Genomic DNA, 15,757 nt, shown 5'->3' with positions numbered 1-15,757 from the left:
AATTGTGTAAAACTACATAATGCAATATACAATATAGTATGTATGCATTATGTTATATATTATATGTAATATAATATCACCGAAAATTCTACCAAATAGTTAATTCTGTTATGTAAATTGTTTTTCTTTGGTGCCAGGGACTGAACCCAGAGATGTTTAGCCACTGAAACATCCTCAGCCCTTTTTTTTGGTGGGGGGGAGGGTACTGGGGATTAAAGTCAGGGGCACTTGAGCCACCTCCCCAGCCCTTTTTTATATTTTATTTAGAGACAGGGTCTCAATGAGTTGCCTAGGGCCTTACTAAGCTGCTGAGGCTGGCTTTGAACTCGCGATCCTCCTGCTTCATCCTCCCGAGTTGCTGGGATTACAGGCTTGTACTACAGTTGTGAATTTTACCTCAATAAAAATAAAGGGAGGGGGCTGGTGATGTGGCTCAGTGGTGGAGTGCTTGCCTGGTACGTGTGAGGCCCTGGGTTCGATTCTCAGTGCCATATATACATACATAAATAAAATAATAAAAAATAAAGGGGAAACAATGCAGTGAAAGGGCTCCGCCAGCCCAGACATTGAATGGCTTCAGACAGTCGTGCTGCGTAACCCATGTCATCTCCAGAGACCTGAACTAAGCGGAAAGGAAGTGCAGCCGGCTGGCGGTCTCGAATCAGGACTCCTGCAGGGCGGGGCGGGGCTGGTGTGGATCCGCCCCCTCTGCCGTCAAGCGGTCTGGGAAAGTTTTGCGACAGCTGGCCGGTAGCCAGGCACTCTCTCCAGCTCGCTTTCCGGCGGGTGCGCGGGGCCGCTGGCTGCTACCGCCAGCCCTCTGAGTGCGTCTCTCGCTGCGACCCTGGCTTCTGGCCCCGGTGGCGAGATAGCCGGGCCAGGCGCGGCTCTGGCCAGACCCGTGAGGTGACCTTCGTCCAGTCCCCTGTCGCGCCAAGCCGCGGCGCCGGTCTGTGCGCGGGCCTATCAGAGATCCCTCTCCAGCGGTTTGAGAACACCGACTGCACTGGCCCCACATTCTGCTCAGTAGCAGGGGGAGTGTCCTGCCGCCTGGCCCAGGGGCGGGGCCGGAGGAGATGCCCCTGCAAGTGAAATGGCCATTCCCCGCGGTGCCGCCGCTTACCTGGACACTAGCCAGCAGCGTCGTCATGGGCCTGGTGGGCACCTACAGCTGCTTCTGGACCAGTGAGTGGGCCCGAGGCCAAGGCAGGATCTGTCACGTATTCCCACGCCTGGCCAGAGTTGGGGCTTGGGGTTGGGGACACTGGCAGGGCCTAGCCTGGTAGAGGTAAGCCTCAGGCCAGTGGGGAGGAGGCTAAGACCGAGACTCCCCCTCTCCCTCCAGAGTACATGAATCACCTCACCGTCCACAACAAGGAGGTGCTGTACGAGCTCATCGAGAACCGAGGCCCTGCCACCCCCCTCATCACCGTCTCCAATCACCAGTCCTGCATGGATGACCCTCATCTCTGGGGTACCCAGGCCAGTGTGCTGGGCACAGGAAGGCAGGGAAAGAAGCTGGACCTGGTCAAACAAAAGCAGAACAAATTCACTTCTTACTGGGCTCTTTGCTTAGCCCTGGCACTCTTTTGTTCTGAGATGCTCTGCCTCAGTGGAAGTTTGATTTGTGGCCCCTTCAGAATCCTCTCAGGGATTGTGGTTTGAGGGCCTTAAATTTAGAAGGGGTGAGGAAGTGACCCACGTGGCAAGGTCTGACAGTTTTTTACTCTGATGTCACACTTGTAGAACCCTCTGTCCTCTAAACTGTTAAAGGTCCCACAGAGTCTTGGGAATTGTAGAGACCAAGGGGTATCCTGTCAAGGAAGCTCTGGGCTGGGGGCCGTAAGATCTGCAACCTGGTTCTAGCTTTGTCCCTGTCTGGGTTTTGTACCTCTCAACCACCCTCATTTAAGAGTCCAGTTGCTCCACCTAGAAGTTTATGCTCTGTTGACTGATGTTTGCCTCCAGTCACCAGATGTTTGAGTGGAGGGGTGCCCAGGGTCTCCACTGCTGAATGGAGGAGTTACACTATCCTAGATGTCATGGGGAGCCACCTGGTCAGATTGGAACCTTTGAAAATTCACTCTGGTTGCCATGTAAGAATGGCCTGTAAGGTGCCATGGATGGATCCAGGGAGGCCAGCAAGGAGGCCTTGAAGCTGTGCAATAGCTGGACTAGGGTGGTCACAGTGACAATATAAAGGGAGCTGTTTAGAAGGATGGGAGTTGTCAAAATTTATCAGTAAGCAGATCAGACTCAGTGATGAGTAAGATATGGAGACTTGGGGAGTGGTAAAAGCCAAAGGGAACTTGAGGGTTCACCCCAAGAGTCTGGAAGATTATACTTTTTGAAGAGAAATAGTACTGCTGCTGCCCTTGTCTGTCATTCCTTGCAAAGGGGTGACAGAAAAGGACACTCCCTGGGAAACAAGGTGAGTTGGGATGCAAAACCTTTCCTCTCCTTCTCTAGGGATCCTGAAACTCCGCCACATCTGGAACCTGAAGTTGATGCGTTGGTGAGGAAGAATGGGCCCCTCAATGTGGGCCTGCAGGCCCCACCTGTCTCTGCCCAGATTTGCCCTCCTCCTACTCTGCCCAGGAGGTGGCATCCAGCAGTCCAGGCAGGGCAGGGGTGGAGTCCTGCAGGCCCTTCTCCTGGGCCTCCATTCTGCAAGCCAATGATGGCAGGCATTGTGCTGGGGTGGGACAGGGAGTAAGGAGCTTGGGAGACAGAGATGACTCAGTCCATCCTTGCTGCAGGACTCCTGCTGCTGCAGATATCTGCTTCACCAAGGAGCTACACTCCCACTTCTTCAGCTTGGGCAAATGTGTGCCTGTGTGCCGAGGTGAGCTTCTCCTTCTGGGGGCTATCCAAGTCTTCCTTGGGACAGACAGGCAGGTGGCTAGTGTTTCTCTCTTGGCAGGATGCTGGTGGAATAGGCAACTGGAAAGCCAGGGAAGCCATTGAGTGACAGCAGAGGTAGCAAAGGCTGCTGGAGGACTGATGGCTTCTTATAGAATCCTCAATTCTTCATAGCTGCCCAAGGATTGTATGTACCTAGAGTTCTGGCATGAGAATTCAAGGAGGCATTATCCAAGGGAGGTTGATAAAAGATTCACTGATGGCAGTGTGGTATCAGTAGTCCATGATGCCAGTGGCATGTACTAAGAGGCCAGAGGGTTTGTTTCTGGGAGAAGAAACAAGTTTGTGGTATTCAGAGTGTGGGATTGAGCATTTGATACCTCTTGGGAACCCATGGAGGTAGGGTCATTTTGATCCCCATTCTCCAAACAGGGCTTAGAGGGATTAAACTGCTGGCCCAGGGTCACACGGTGAGAGGTGGCAAAACCAAGATTCAAATCCAGGTTTCTCTTTCCTCTGGGGAAGCAGAATTTTTCCAAGCAGAGAATGAAGGGAAAAGTATTCTTGTTTTTTTTTTTTTTTTTTTTTTTTGGACTGGGGATTGAACCCAGGGGCACTTAACCACTGAGCCACATCCCCAGCCCTATTTTGTATTTTATTTAGAGACAGGGCCTCACTAAGTTGTTGAGGCTGGCTTTGAACTTGCCATCCTCCTGCCTCAGCCTCCTGAGCTGCTGGGATTAGAGGCATGTGCCACTGCACCCAGCAAGGGAAAGGTATTCTAAACACATGCAAACACATGCCAGATGCTGAAGGGATAAGAGAGAAAAATAGAAAATGTTGGTTGTGCACAGAATGTGAAGATTCTAGAATAATTCTGTTAATTTTGAACTCTCCTGGGCATGTGACACACATCTACAATCCCAGCTACTCAGGAGACTGAGGTAGGAAAATGGCAAGTTTGAGGCCAGCATGGGCAACTTAGTGTGAACCTGTCTCAAAACTAAAAAAACTAAAAAGGACTGGAGATGCAGTTCAGTGGTAGGATGCTTGCATATCACGTGTGAGGCCCTGGGTTCAATCCCCAATACAAAAATAAATCAGTAAAAGAATTCTGGACTCTGTTCTCTCACCAGGGTGGCAACATGCTTATGTCTGTGGTTCAGAGAGCATGGCTGCTGGATAGGAGCAAATACCAAGTGGAGGCAGGGAACCTGGTTCAGGACTGTCACAGTAGTTCTGGCAGCAGAACAATTGTGACTGAGCCTCTGAAAGTTACCACAAACAGCCATAGCTGGGGATTGCTTTGGATTATGCTCAGAAGGCAGAGTTGACAGGACTTGTTGATAGATCAGGTGTGGGATGAGGCAAAGAAAAGAAGTCAAAGATGACACTAGGTGTTTGGCCTGGGCCATGGTCTGTAGCACCATGGAAATCACTGGTGACCCCTGATAAGCCATCTTCATGGAGCAATAGCCACAGGAGCTGGCTTGCTGTGGCCTGAGATGGCTGGTGGCTCTGCAGTGTGAGGAAGAAGAGGGAGAAGGAAATAAAGCATATAAGAGGTCAGGAGAGAGTTTATTACTTCTATTGGTTAAAGTAAAACATGGCAAAACCCAGTCAAGTAATCCCAAGTAATAGTAGTGGAAAGCTGCAGCGCCTCACTCCACATACCCAGTCCCTGTCCCCAGAGACACTGTGTGGAATGCTTTCACTTTGTGCTGCTTTTGGAGGCTATTTCCATTTCTCTCTAAGAGATGACAGAGGCCATGATAACTTGGCTCATGATCATGGCACTGCTCATCACATCCTGCTTGAAGAGATGGGAGCTCTGCTTCTTTACCTCCTTCTCTGAGTCTAGCTCCTCCAATCTGCACGCTCAGACAGAGGCCTTCACTGAGCACTTCTGTTTTCATTCTTTTTTTCCCCTGGTGCTGGATGAATCCCTGGGCCTCTTGCATGCTGAGCTACACCTCCAGTCTTGTTTTCATTCCTTTTCATCTGTATCTAGGTTTTCTTATACAGTTAAAAACAGAAGATGAGGTCTGGGGATGTAAATCAGTGGTAGAGTGCATTCGTAATATTGATGAAGCCCTGGATTCCATCTCCAGCGCTGCAAAAAACAAAAAATTCAAAAAACCAAAACAACAACAACAATAAACCAGAAAGTGAAATCTTAATCCCAAGCACCTTCAGTGAGAGAAAATGGGTAGGGACAAGTTATTTATCGGATGTATTTGATATATAGCAGAGTTCTAATTACATGACTGAAGCAAAAGAAATATTTGGCACACTTTGCTTCTGTTGCAAAAAATTCCCTTTTCTCCTAAGCCTAAGACAGTAATATAGTGTTTAAGTTCTAAAGTGATTTTATGGAAGCTACACAAGAGGAAAAATAGCAATTGCAAAAACTAAAAAGTGCGAAATGCTGCTCCTGAGGCATAGTACTACTATTTTTACATCCCATTTCCAAGCTCAATGGATAGGTTGCACCAGGGGGTTTGGGTAGACAAGAAGCCAGCACCTGTGGTGACCACTCCCCTACTGTATACTGAGATCCCAAGTAGGGAAACCACTGTTGTTTCTGTGCCTGAGAAAACTCCAGTGAGTAATTGTTCCCCAGACCTAGCCTCTAAGTGAGCTGATGTGTCAGGTCCGTATTTAGGTTAGATTGAGACTCCTGGATCCTTAACTAGCACTTTCCAAAGAATCTTGCAAATAATAGGTTAGAAATCCATTTCTTAGTGCATTAGATGGAGAGTCCCAGTGTGTTTGTCTCTTGTGATAGGGCTTCTTTATTCCCCACTTCAGAAGATGAAGATATTTATCCCATTTCTTGAACCTCCCTGGCTTCCTCTTTCCAGGTTCTATATACCCAGTGGTTACTTTTCCATCATCAAGATGGATGAGATTTCTTACTGTGTCCAGGAACTCTGGGTTGTGAGCCAGCATACAGCTGTAGGCTTCACATCTGAGCTGTAGCTTCCTGCTGGGCCACCTGGGTCCAGGTTTGTATTGTCTTCTCTTGGATCCAGATTATGGTCTTGAAATATCTCCAAGGTACAAAGTCGCTAGCATTGGTAACAGCTTGACTCCACTGTTTTTAGTCTAGCAAGTTCGAGTTTTTCCCAAGCTCTTAATGATACAGTGTGTTTAATGGAATGCTTTCCTTAGCCAGCAGGAGGGAGGGATGGCAGAGGCTGGAGCCTCAGGTGAGTGCCCTGTGAAGAGTGGTTGATCCCCCAAAGTAGTTGCTGCTTAGAATTCGGGGCCCACATGAGGCTGGGTATCAGGAATGGAATTGCTTTGTTCCAGCATTGCCCTTGGCTCAGGGTGTTAGAGATGGAGAGACTCTAGGAGCTTGTTAACTGGTAGCCAGAGGCCTGGCTGGGGTGGGATGGATGCTGACTTGGAGTCGGAGAGGATGCAGCAAGGGCGTGTGTATCTGCAGTGGCTCAGCAGGGGAGCTGCTGATGGTCATAGGTAGGCAGAGGAATTGGCAAGGTCATAATTGCAGTAGGAGATGGTTCTGGAAGATGCTGCCTTATACATAACAGGCAATAGAGTTTGAGAGGATATTATTGTCCGAAGAAAGTCAAGGGTCACTGTGACCAGGGCAGATCACACCCTGGAAACAGCCATTGGAGGGTATCTCTGGTTGATGCAGTAGGAGATAAGCCCCTGAGCTGCTGCCTCTGTCCCAGTGAGTGGGAACTGAGAGAGGGAGTCCCCAGTGCATGAGGAGGTTTGAAGAGCATTTGAAGGCAAGCTTCCTGCCTCCTGACAATGGGGACTGATTGGGGCAGGCCTTCCTCTGCAGGAGACGGTGTCTACCAGAAGGGGATGGACTTCATTTTGGAGAAGCTCAATCATGGGGACTGGGTACACATCTTTCCAGAAGGTCAGCAGGGCTGGCTGGGTCAAGGCCCCCAAGCATGCATGGGACCAGCTCCCAAGCCTTGCTTCTGTGCTCTCTCACTAGGTAAAGTGAACATGAGTTCTGAGTTCCTGCGCTTCAAGTGGGGTAAGCTGCTGGCCCCTGGCCACAATGACCTCTGTACCCCAGGATGGCCCTGTGGGCCCCTGACTCCTCCCACTCTGGCTGGGTGTTTTGGGAGCACCTGGAAGGGGAGAGGTTGTGAGACAAGGGCTAGCCCATGATTTGCTTTTAACTGTTGGACAATAGGGGTGGCACTGGCCAGAGGCTGGCAGGGAAGTTTAGCCCAGCTTGTGCCGACACTTCTGCTTCTTCCCTGGGTAGGAATTGGGCGCCTGATTGCTGAGTGTCATCTGAACCCCATCATCCTGCCACTGTGGCATGTTGGTGAGCCTAGGGCTAAGGGGAGGAAGAGAGTATTCCATAGATGGTGTTTGGGAGTGGCAGAGAGAGGACACCTGGCGTGGAGGGCACCAGTCTCCCTTTGGTTGTAGGCTGCTTTGCTTCCTCTGACATATAGCCTTCTGTCCACTGTGCTGCAGGAATGAATGACGTCCTTCCTAACAGTCCACCCTACTTCCCCCGCTTTGGCCAGGTGGGTAGGCACTGCTGACCCACATCTGTCTGTCTGCCTGCCTTCCATCTGCCCTGTGTCTCCCACTCTACATTAGAGGACAGTATGGGAGGAGCTGAACTTGAGGTCCCAGCAGGAGGACCAAGTGGAACATAGATAGTGACTTACTAGTACCAGGGCCTTTAGGATGAAAACAGGAAAACAATTGGGGCAGGAATGGACCCTGGGATTGGGACTAGAGGTCGTCTATAGAACACATCCTGGGACTGGGCTGACCCTTGGATGCTGTGCTGCCGATCCCAATTTCTCGTTGAAAGAGGGGGAGTGACCTGAGGGAGTGTGTAGCACACAGGGGCAGGACTTGACCCTGGCTTCCCAGGTTGCTTGGGCTGGGACTGTGAGGGCTTCCCTGCTCCTTGTCATCCTTGGTGGCTACCTCCCCACAGAAAATCACCGTGCTGATTGGGAAGCCCTTCAGTGCACTGCCCATGCTAGAACATCTCCGGGCGGAGAACAAGTCAGCTGTGAGTTTTCTCTCAGACCCCCCCATAGCTGTCCTTGGCCCGCCCAGCCCTCTCAGCCTCCCAGGGCACCTTGGCCAAGGTCCCCAAGGGGTGCAGGCCAGCCCCATCCTTGCCTGCAGGTGGAGATGCGCAAAGCCCTGACGGACTTCATTCAGGAGGAATTCCAGCGCCTGAAGACCCAGGCAGAGCAGCTCCACCACCACCTCCAGCCTGGGAGATAGACACCACTCTGCCTGGCCCCAGGGTCACCCTGCTGGGTCCCCTGAGGCTTGGGGAGGAGGCACTACTGGGACTCCAGCCCCAGCCTGGCAGGCTGTCAGTGCTGCCTTTGGATTCCTGCTCCTCACAGAACTGGGGCTGAGGGATGGACTGATGCTTTAGCTCAGATATAGTCTTAAGACAGACCGTCTCATAATCCCTACTGGGTGCCCTCATCTAGTTTGTGAGCATGTAGCTCCTCCATGGTTCATCAGTTAAAGAAAGGGCCTCAATGCCAGGCATAACCTATAATCCCAGCAACTCAGGAATCTGAGGCAGGAGGATCACAAGTTCCAGGCCAGCCTCAGCAACTGAGAAACTCTGTCTCAAAATAAAAAATAAAAGGGGCTGGGGATGTAGCTCAGTGGTATTAGCACCCCTGGGTTCAATCCCTAGTACAAAACAAGAGGAAGCCTCAGCAGTTCCTCCTACTTGGCCAAGAAGGGAGGAAGAAACAGGCAGGGGGTCTCCCTCTTGCTTTCTGATGTTCTGTCCAGGGACTGGCGTTGGGAGGGAGCAAAGCAGGCAGGTGAGCAAGTAGTTGCGTGGGGGAGCAGGTGGCCTGTCTGGAGCTGTGGTAGGAGGTCCATAAGACCCCTCATCCTGACTCCCACCCACCCTTGCCAATCTAGGAGCTGCTCACTACCTCCTCAGGGACGAATACTGGCCATGTCTTCCTTCTGCTGAGCTTCCCCTATTGCAGGGCCTGTAATGGGCCAGGGCCGGACCTCAGGTGGCCTGCACACAGGAAGAACACTCCTTGGCCAGAAGTCAAGCCTAGCTGAATAGAGCCTGCAGCAAGGGCCTGAGACGTGTCTGCTTGCCCCAGTTGCAGGGCCCACCAACTTCTCCATCCTTTCTGCTTTGGTTTCCCTCGTGTCCTGGGGTCTGGGTTTTTGATTTTTTTAAATAATAAAGCATCTGTGTTGTGCCATTGTGCTTGTGGCCTCTCTATAGGTATGGGATGGGAGGTGACCTGCTGGACAAGAAGGCAGTACCCTTAGATTCCTGAGCACATGGAGATCACTTAAGCAGATGAACATTGAGCTCTCAGTGTGCATGTCACTTAAAGCTTCAGTTATTGTCTGTAATCCCTATAGCAACATTGCAAAAGTAGAGATTAATTTTGCAAAGGAGGCATTGCAAAGGTAATGAATTTGCTTCAAAACACAAAGCTAGCTGGGCACAGTGGCACACTCCTGTAATCCCGGCAGCTTGAGAGGCTGAGGCAGGAGGATTGCATGTTCAAAGCCAGTCTCAGCAACTTAGTGAGGTCCTGTCTCAAAACAAAAAATTTAAAAAAGGTCTGGGGATGTGGCTCAGTGGTTAAGCATCCCTGGGTTCAATCCTGGGTACAAAAAAAAAAAAAAAAAAAAAAAAGAAAAGAAAAAGAAAAAAAACTGGTGGGGTGAGGGTGGTGCAGTTTTGTAATTCCAGTGTTTTGGGAGGCTGAGGCAGGAGGATTCCAAGTTTGTGACCAGCCTCAGTAATTTAGCAAGGCCCTCAGCAACTTCGCAAGACCCTGTCTCAAAATTTAAAAAAGGGCTGGGGATATGTCTCTGTGTTAAATTACCCCTGGATTAAAGTCCCAGTACCAAAACAAAAACAAAAACAAAACCCCTCAAAGCTAGTTAGGTGTGGTGGTGCACACTTATAATCCTAGTGACTAAGGAGGTTGAGGCAGAAGGATCTCAAGTTTGAAGCCAGCCTCAGCAACTTAGTGAGATTCTGTATCAAGGAGTGGGGGTGGGGGGGGAGACGGGATGAAGCTCAGTGGTTGAGTGCCCCTAGGTTTAATCCCTAAGATCTATCTCCACACACACACAACCAAGCTGGGTCTGGGAGCACAGCTCAGTGGTAGAGCATGTGCTTAGCTTGCGTCAGGCCCTAGGTTCCATCCCCAGCACCAAACAACAACAAAAAACTCCTCAAACCCAAAGCTATCCAGGTAAATTGGGGCAACACTTAGGAGAGCCCTGAGTATGAAGAATCAGTTCATTTCCACCCAGGTTAGTTCAATTAGGGAGAAGGACTCCAATAGCACAGGGAACTGCTGACTGTGAGGTAGGAAGGAGGACACCAGATTGAGGTGGGAAGCTGGGTGGGAGCAGGTAGATCCAGGGTGGCAGTACTTTGGCGCTTTTTGAAGGGAAAGCAAAATCTCTTTAGAGAAAAGCATGCTCCCTTTTAGGTCCTTAGTTTGTTCATACACGAAAATCAACCAAAAAGAAATCACAAAAGGTTACCAAACATATAAAGAAATAAATCACTGTATTTTATGAAGGAACTATGGTACAGTTTTTTTTTTTTTTTTTTCCTCTTTTGCAGTACTGGGGATCAAACTCAGGGCCTTGTGCTTGCAAGGCAAGCACTCTACCAACTGAGCTACCTCCCCAGCCCTGAAGGAACTATAGATGGTGTAGAGAAAAAAGGGGTGGGAGGGGGTGGGAATGGAAAAACAGTAGAATGAAACAGTATTACCCTATATATATATATATGTATGATTACACGAATAGTGTGAATATACATTGTGTACAACCATAGAAATGAAAAGTTGTATCCCATTTGTGTACAATGAGTCAAAATGTGTCTGTAAAAATAAAAAAAATATTTTAATAACAAAAAAACAAAACGAGAAAAATAAATCACTGTATTTTGGTCAGCAGAAACAAGGACAGGTTGAAACCCTTTGCCTCTTGGCAATATTGACAGAGTTAGACACAATATTAATACTATAGTAACAATGAGAAGAAAAAGACAAAACATACAGCAACCAGACCTGCAACTGTGTATGTATTGTTCAGCATAATTCTCGTCAGGTATCATTTTTAGTGTAGTAAATTCTATGGATTTTTTTTTTAATATCAGGGATTAAGAAACCAGGGGTGCTTTACTACTGAGCTCCATCCCCAGCCCTTTTTTATTAATTTTTTTTTAAATTTTGAGACAGAGTCTCACTGAGTTGCTAAGTCTGGCCTGGAACTTGTGATCCTCTTGCCTCAGTCACCCAAGCAACTGGAATTACAGATGTGTGCCACCACACCCAATTACAGCTCCTTTCTTTTTTTTTTATCACTGAATTAATATCCCATTGAATGAATGTAATAGTTAATCTAACCAAGTTTGGGCAATTATGAATAAAGCTGCTATAAACATATGTATGCACGTTTTTGTGTGAATGTAAATTTTTAACCCATTTGGGTCAATACCAGGGAGTGTGGATTATATGGCAAGAATGTGTTTAGTTTTGTTAGAAAGCACCATACTGTCTTCCAAAGTGGCTACCATTTTGCATTCCCACCAGCAGTGAATGGGAGTTCTTGTTGCACCTCATCCTCACCAGAATTTGTCAGATAGGTAGGTGTGTAGTGGTATCTCATTGATTTTTAAAAAATTGTTATTTCTTTGCTTTTTACTGATATTTTAATCTTCAATTTCTTTTTTTTTAATGTTGATAGACCTTTTTTTAAAAAAAATTCATTGATATACAGTGCTGAGAATTGAACCTAATGCCTCACACATGCTAGGCAAGCGCTCTACTACTGAGCCACAACCCCAGCCTCTCAATTTCTTGATGACATAGGATGTTGAGTGTCTTTTCTTTCCTTTCCATTTTTTTTCCACCCAGGACCTCACACAAGCTGGGCAAGTGCACTCCCACTGAGCATCTTTTTATGTGGTTATTTCCCATCTGTGTATCTTCTTTCATACTTTTTGCCCATTTCCTTTCTTTTCTTTTACAGGGTCGCTGGAATTATAGGCATGAGCCACAGTGCCTGGCTCAAGAAGAACTTCCTCTTTTTTTTTTTAATAGACATTTAATCATATTTTTTATTTTTTTATTTTTTGAGACACGGTCTCACTAAGTTGTTTAGGGCTTCAGCCTCCTGAGTCGCTGGGATTACAGGCATGCACCACCACATCCAGCTTTAATTACATTTTTTTACTTTTTATTTTATTTGTTCTAATTGGCTATACATGACAGTAAAGTGCATTTTCTTTTTTCTTTTTTTTTTTGATACTGAGGATTGACCTCAGGGGCACTGGACCACTGAGCCACATCCCCAGCCCTATTTGTATTTTATTTAGAGACAGGGTCTCACTGAGTTGCTTAGTGCCACACTTTTGCTGAGGCTGGCTTTGTGATCCTCCTTCCTCAGCCTCCTGAGCCACTGGGATAACAGGTGTGTGCCACCACGCCCAGCTAGAATGCATTTTGACACATTGTATGCAAATGGAGCATAACTTCTCATTCCTCTGGCTGTACGGGGTGCTGATTTACACTAGTAGTGTAATCATACGTGTATGTAGGGTAATAATGTCTGTCTCATTCTACCGTCCTTCCCATCCCCATCGCCCCATCCCTCCCCTCTGCACAATCCAAAGTTCCTTCATTCTTCCCTAACCAACCCCACTATGGATCAGCATCCACTTATCAGAGAATGTATTCTGCTTTTGGTTTTTTGGGATGGCTTATTTCATTTAGCATGATATTCTCTAGTTCCATCCATTTACCTGCAAATGCCATAATTTCATTCTTCTTTAAGGCTGAATAATATTCCATTGTGTATATGTACCACGATTTCTTTATCCATTCATCTATTGAAGGGCATCTAGGTTGGTTCCATAGTTTAGTTATTGTGAATTGAGCTGCTGTAAACATTGATGTGATTGCATCTCTGTATTATGCTGATTTTAAGTCCTTTGGGTATAAACTGAGGAGTGGGATAGCTGGGTCAAATGGTGGTCCATTCCAAGTTTTCTGAGGAATTTCCAAAGTGGTTGCACCAATATGCAGTCCCACCAGCACTGTATGAGTGTACCTTTTCCCCTACATCCTCACCAACACTTATTATTGCTAGTATTCTTTTTTTTTTTTTGCACGGTGCTGGGGATTGAACCCGGGGCTTTGCTCTTATGAGTCAAGCACTTTATCAACTGAGCTATCTCCCCAGCCCTATTGCTTGTATTCTTAATAACTGCCATTCTGACTGGAGTGAGATGAGATCTTAGTTTTGATTTGCATTTCTCTAATTGCTAGAGATGATGAACATTTTTTCATATATTTGTTGATCATTTGTATTTTTTCTTCTGTGAAGTGTCTATTCAGTTCCTTAGTCTATTTATTGATTGGGTTTTTTTTTTTTTGGTGTTAAGTATTTTGAGTTCTTTATATATCTTGAAGATTAGTGCTCTATCTGAGATGCGTGTGGTAAAGATATTCTCTCATTTTGTAGGTTCTCTCTCATGTTATTGATTGTTTCCTTTACTGAGAAGCTTTTTAGTTTGAATCCATCCCATTTATTCTTTTTTTTAATTTTTAAGTTGTTGATGGACCTTTATTTTACTTATTTATTTATATGCAGTACTGAGGATGGAACCCAGTGCCTCACACACACTAGGCAAACACTCTACCACTGAGCCACAACCCCAGCTCCCCCATTTATTGATTCTTAATTTTACTTCTTGCACTTTAGGAGTCTTGTAAAGGAAGTCAGGTCCTAAGCTGACATGGTGAAGATTTGGGCCTACTTTTTCTTCTATTAGGTGCAAGGTCTCTGTTCTACTGCCTAAGTCTTTGATCCACTTTTTTTTTTTTTTTTTTTTTTTTTTTTTTTGCGGTGCTGGGGATCAAACACAGGGCCCTGTGCTTATAAGGCAAGCACTTTACCAACTGATCTATCTCCCCAGCCCTTTGATCCACTTTGAGTTGATTTTTGTGCAGGATGAGAGATAGGGGTTTAATTTCATTTTGTTACAAATGAATTTCCAGTTTTCCCAGCACCATGTGTTGAATAGGCTATCTTTTCTCCAGTGTATTTTTGGTGACTTTGTCAGTATGAGATAACCATATTTATGTGGTTTATCTCTGTATAGGAAGACTTTCTTAATCATATGGCAACTATTCACAAAAAACTCCAGTAAATATTACTATTTTTGCAGTACTGGGGATTGAATCCAGGGCATCACACATGCTAAGCAGGTGCACCACCACTGAGTTACATCCCATTCCTTTACAAAAATTTTTAAAATATTTTTTTAGTTGTCAGTGGAAACCTTTACTTTTATTTATTTATTTTTATGTGGTGCTGAGGATTGAACCCAGTACCTCAAAGGTGCTAGGTGAGCACTCTACCACTGAGCCACAGCCCCAGTCCCCCTTTAAAAATTTGTTGCTGTTGTTTTGTATTAGGAATTGTGCCGTGGAGCACTTTACCACAGAACCACATCCCTGTCGCCGCCCGCGGCAACAATCCCGCGGATATTTGTTACCTCCTGCAGCAACAATCTCACGAGTATTTATCCGGTGACTGGAAGGAGGTGGACTGGAAACTGAACTACTTCTATTATCTTTCTCTTTAGTGCGCTGCTTTCTTGCTTGTTTGCTTGTTTATAGAGGAAGAGAGGCTTACTTGCTTTTAGAGGAAGTTTTAGAGGAAGACAGGCTTTGCTTAAAGCTTAGAGGAAGAGAGACTTATCAGGAAAAGAGACTTGCTACACTTTCAAAGAGGCTACTATTATCAGAGGAGCTATTTCTTAAAGGTCTGCTTCTTCTTCTTAGAGGTGCATCCTGCATCCTGCGATCTTCATTCTGCGAGCTGCAACCTGCATTCTGCAATCTGCCATCATCAACCCACAACCTAGAGGTGTCTGCTTAGTCCTCTGCCCAGCGATCTATCAGAGGTGCTGCTTATCCGAGGTGCTTCCTATAGGTGCGTGTCTTATATACCTAAGGCAGCCAATCAGTTTAGGATTAGCACAATTGAAGCACGCCCCTCGGTACCAATCAAGAAAGAATGAAGAATATCTGTTGACCACTAGCACAAAGGAGACATTAACTAATCAGGCAAAAGTAGATCACACTGTGTTAACACTAACTGTGCGCCACCTCTTGGTTCAAAGCCAGCCGCCATCCTAGGGCTACCCAAACATGTCTTCTGCATATCCCTAGTTCTTTTTATTTACTTATTTTTATTTTGAGACAGGGTCACACTAAATTGCTTAGGGCCATGCTAGGTAGTTGAAGTCTCCAACTTGTGATCGTGTTGCTTCGGCCTCTCAGTTTACTGGGATTACAGGCCTGTGCCACCTACCACACCCAGCCCGTTTTAAAAATTTTGAGACAGGTTCTCACTAAGATGCTGAGGCTGGCCTTGAACTTGTGATTCCCCTGTATCAATTTCCTGAGTAACTGGGATTACAGGTGTGCACCAGGGTGCCTAGCTAGTAAATAGTATTTTTGTTGTTGAAGCTTTAGAAGTATTCCTTTCAAGCCTCAGAAACTTGGCAAGACCCTGTTGCAAATCAATCAATCAATACTCCATACATACATACATACATAAGTAGGGCTGGAGCTGACTCTTAGTGGTAGAGTACCCTGGGTTCAATCCCCAGCACAAAAAAAAAAAAAAAAAAAAAGAAGAAGAAGAAGAAAGAAGGTTATGTTAACATATATTTTACCACAATAAGTTTTTTTTTAAAGTTACAAGGATAGTATTATACATTTTTTTTGGTACCGGGAATTGAACCCAGGGGGCTTAACCACTGAGCCACATCCCTAGCCCTTTCTATTTTTTATTTACAGACAGGGTCTTGCTAAGT

The 15,757-nt window shown here is 46.4% G+C and overlaps 1 protein-coding gene across 6 annotated transcripts; it reads left to right on the top strand.

Moving 5' to 3' along the window:
- Positions 1–762: 762 nt before the first annotated feature.
- TAFAZZIN (tafazzin, phospholipid-lysophospholipid transacylase) lies at positions 763–9,089 on the top strand. 6 transcript variants are annotated; one of them, XM_079124741.1, is made up of 10 exons: positions 764–1,185; positions 1,346–1,474; positions 2,470–2,515; positions 2,760–2,845; positions 6,683–6,763; positions 6,845–6,886; positions 7,124–7,186; positions 7,342–7,394; positions 7,820–7,897; positions 8,017–8,261. In XM_079124741.1, the coding sequence occupies exons 1-10, from the start codon at positions 1,077–1,079 to the stop codon at positions 8,116–8,118; spliced, it is 789 nt and encodes a 262-aa protein (XP_078980867.1). In that variant the 5' UTR covers positions 764–1,076; the 3' UTR covers positions 8,119–8,261. The 6 variants fall into 6 exon arrangements, with proteins under 6 accessions (XP_078980865.1, XP_078980868.1, XP_078980867.1 ...); XM_079124739.1 differs by lacking the exon at positions 7,342–7,394 and having other exon boundaries at positions 763–1,157; positions 8,017–9,089; XM_079124738.1 differs by lacking the exon at positions 7,342–7,394 and having other exon boundaries at positions 8,017–9,089.
- The last annotated feature ends 6,668 nt before the right edge of the window (positions 9,090–15,757 follow it).

Source organism: Sciurus vulgaris (genome assembly GCF_902686455.1).
Source record: "Sciurus vulgaris genome assembly, chromosome: X".
In the NCBI taxonomy this organism is placed as follows: Eukaryota; Metazoa; Chordata; class Mammalia; order Rodentia; family Sciuridae; genus Sciurus; species Sciurus vulgaris.
The sequence above is the reverse complement of the archived record's forward strand: the minus strand, read 5'-3'. Positions and strand labels throughout refer to the sequence as shown.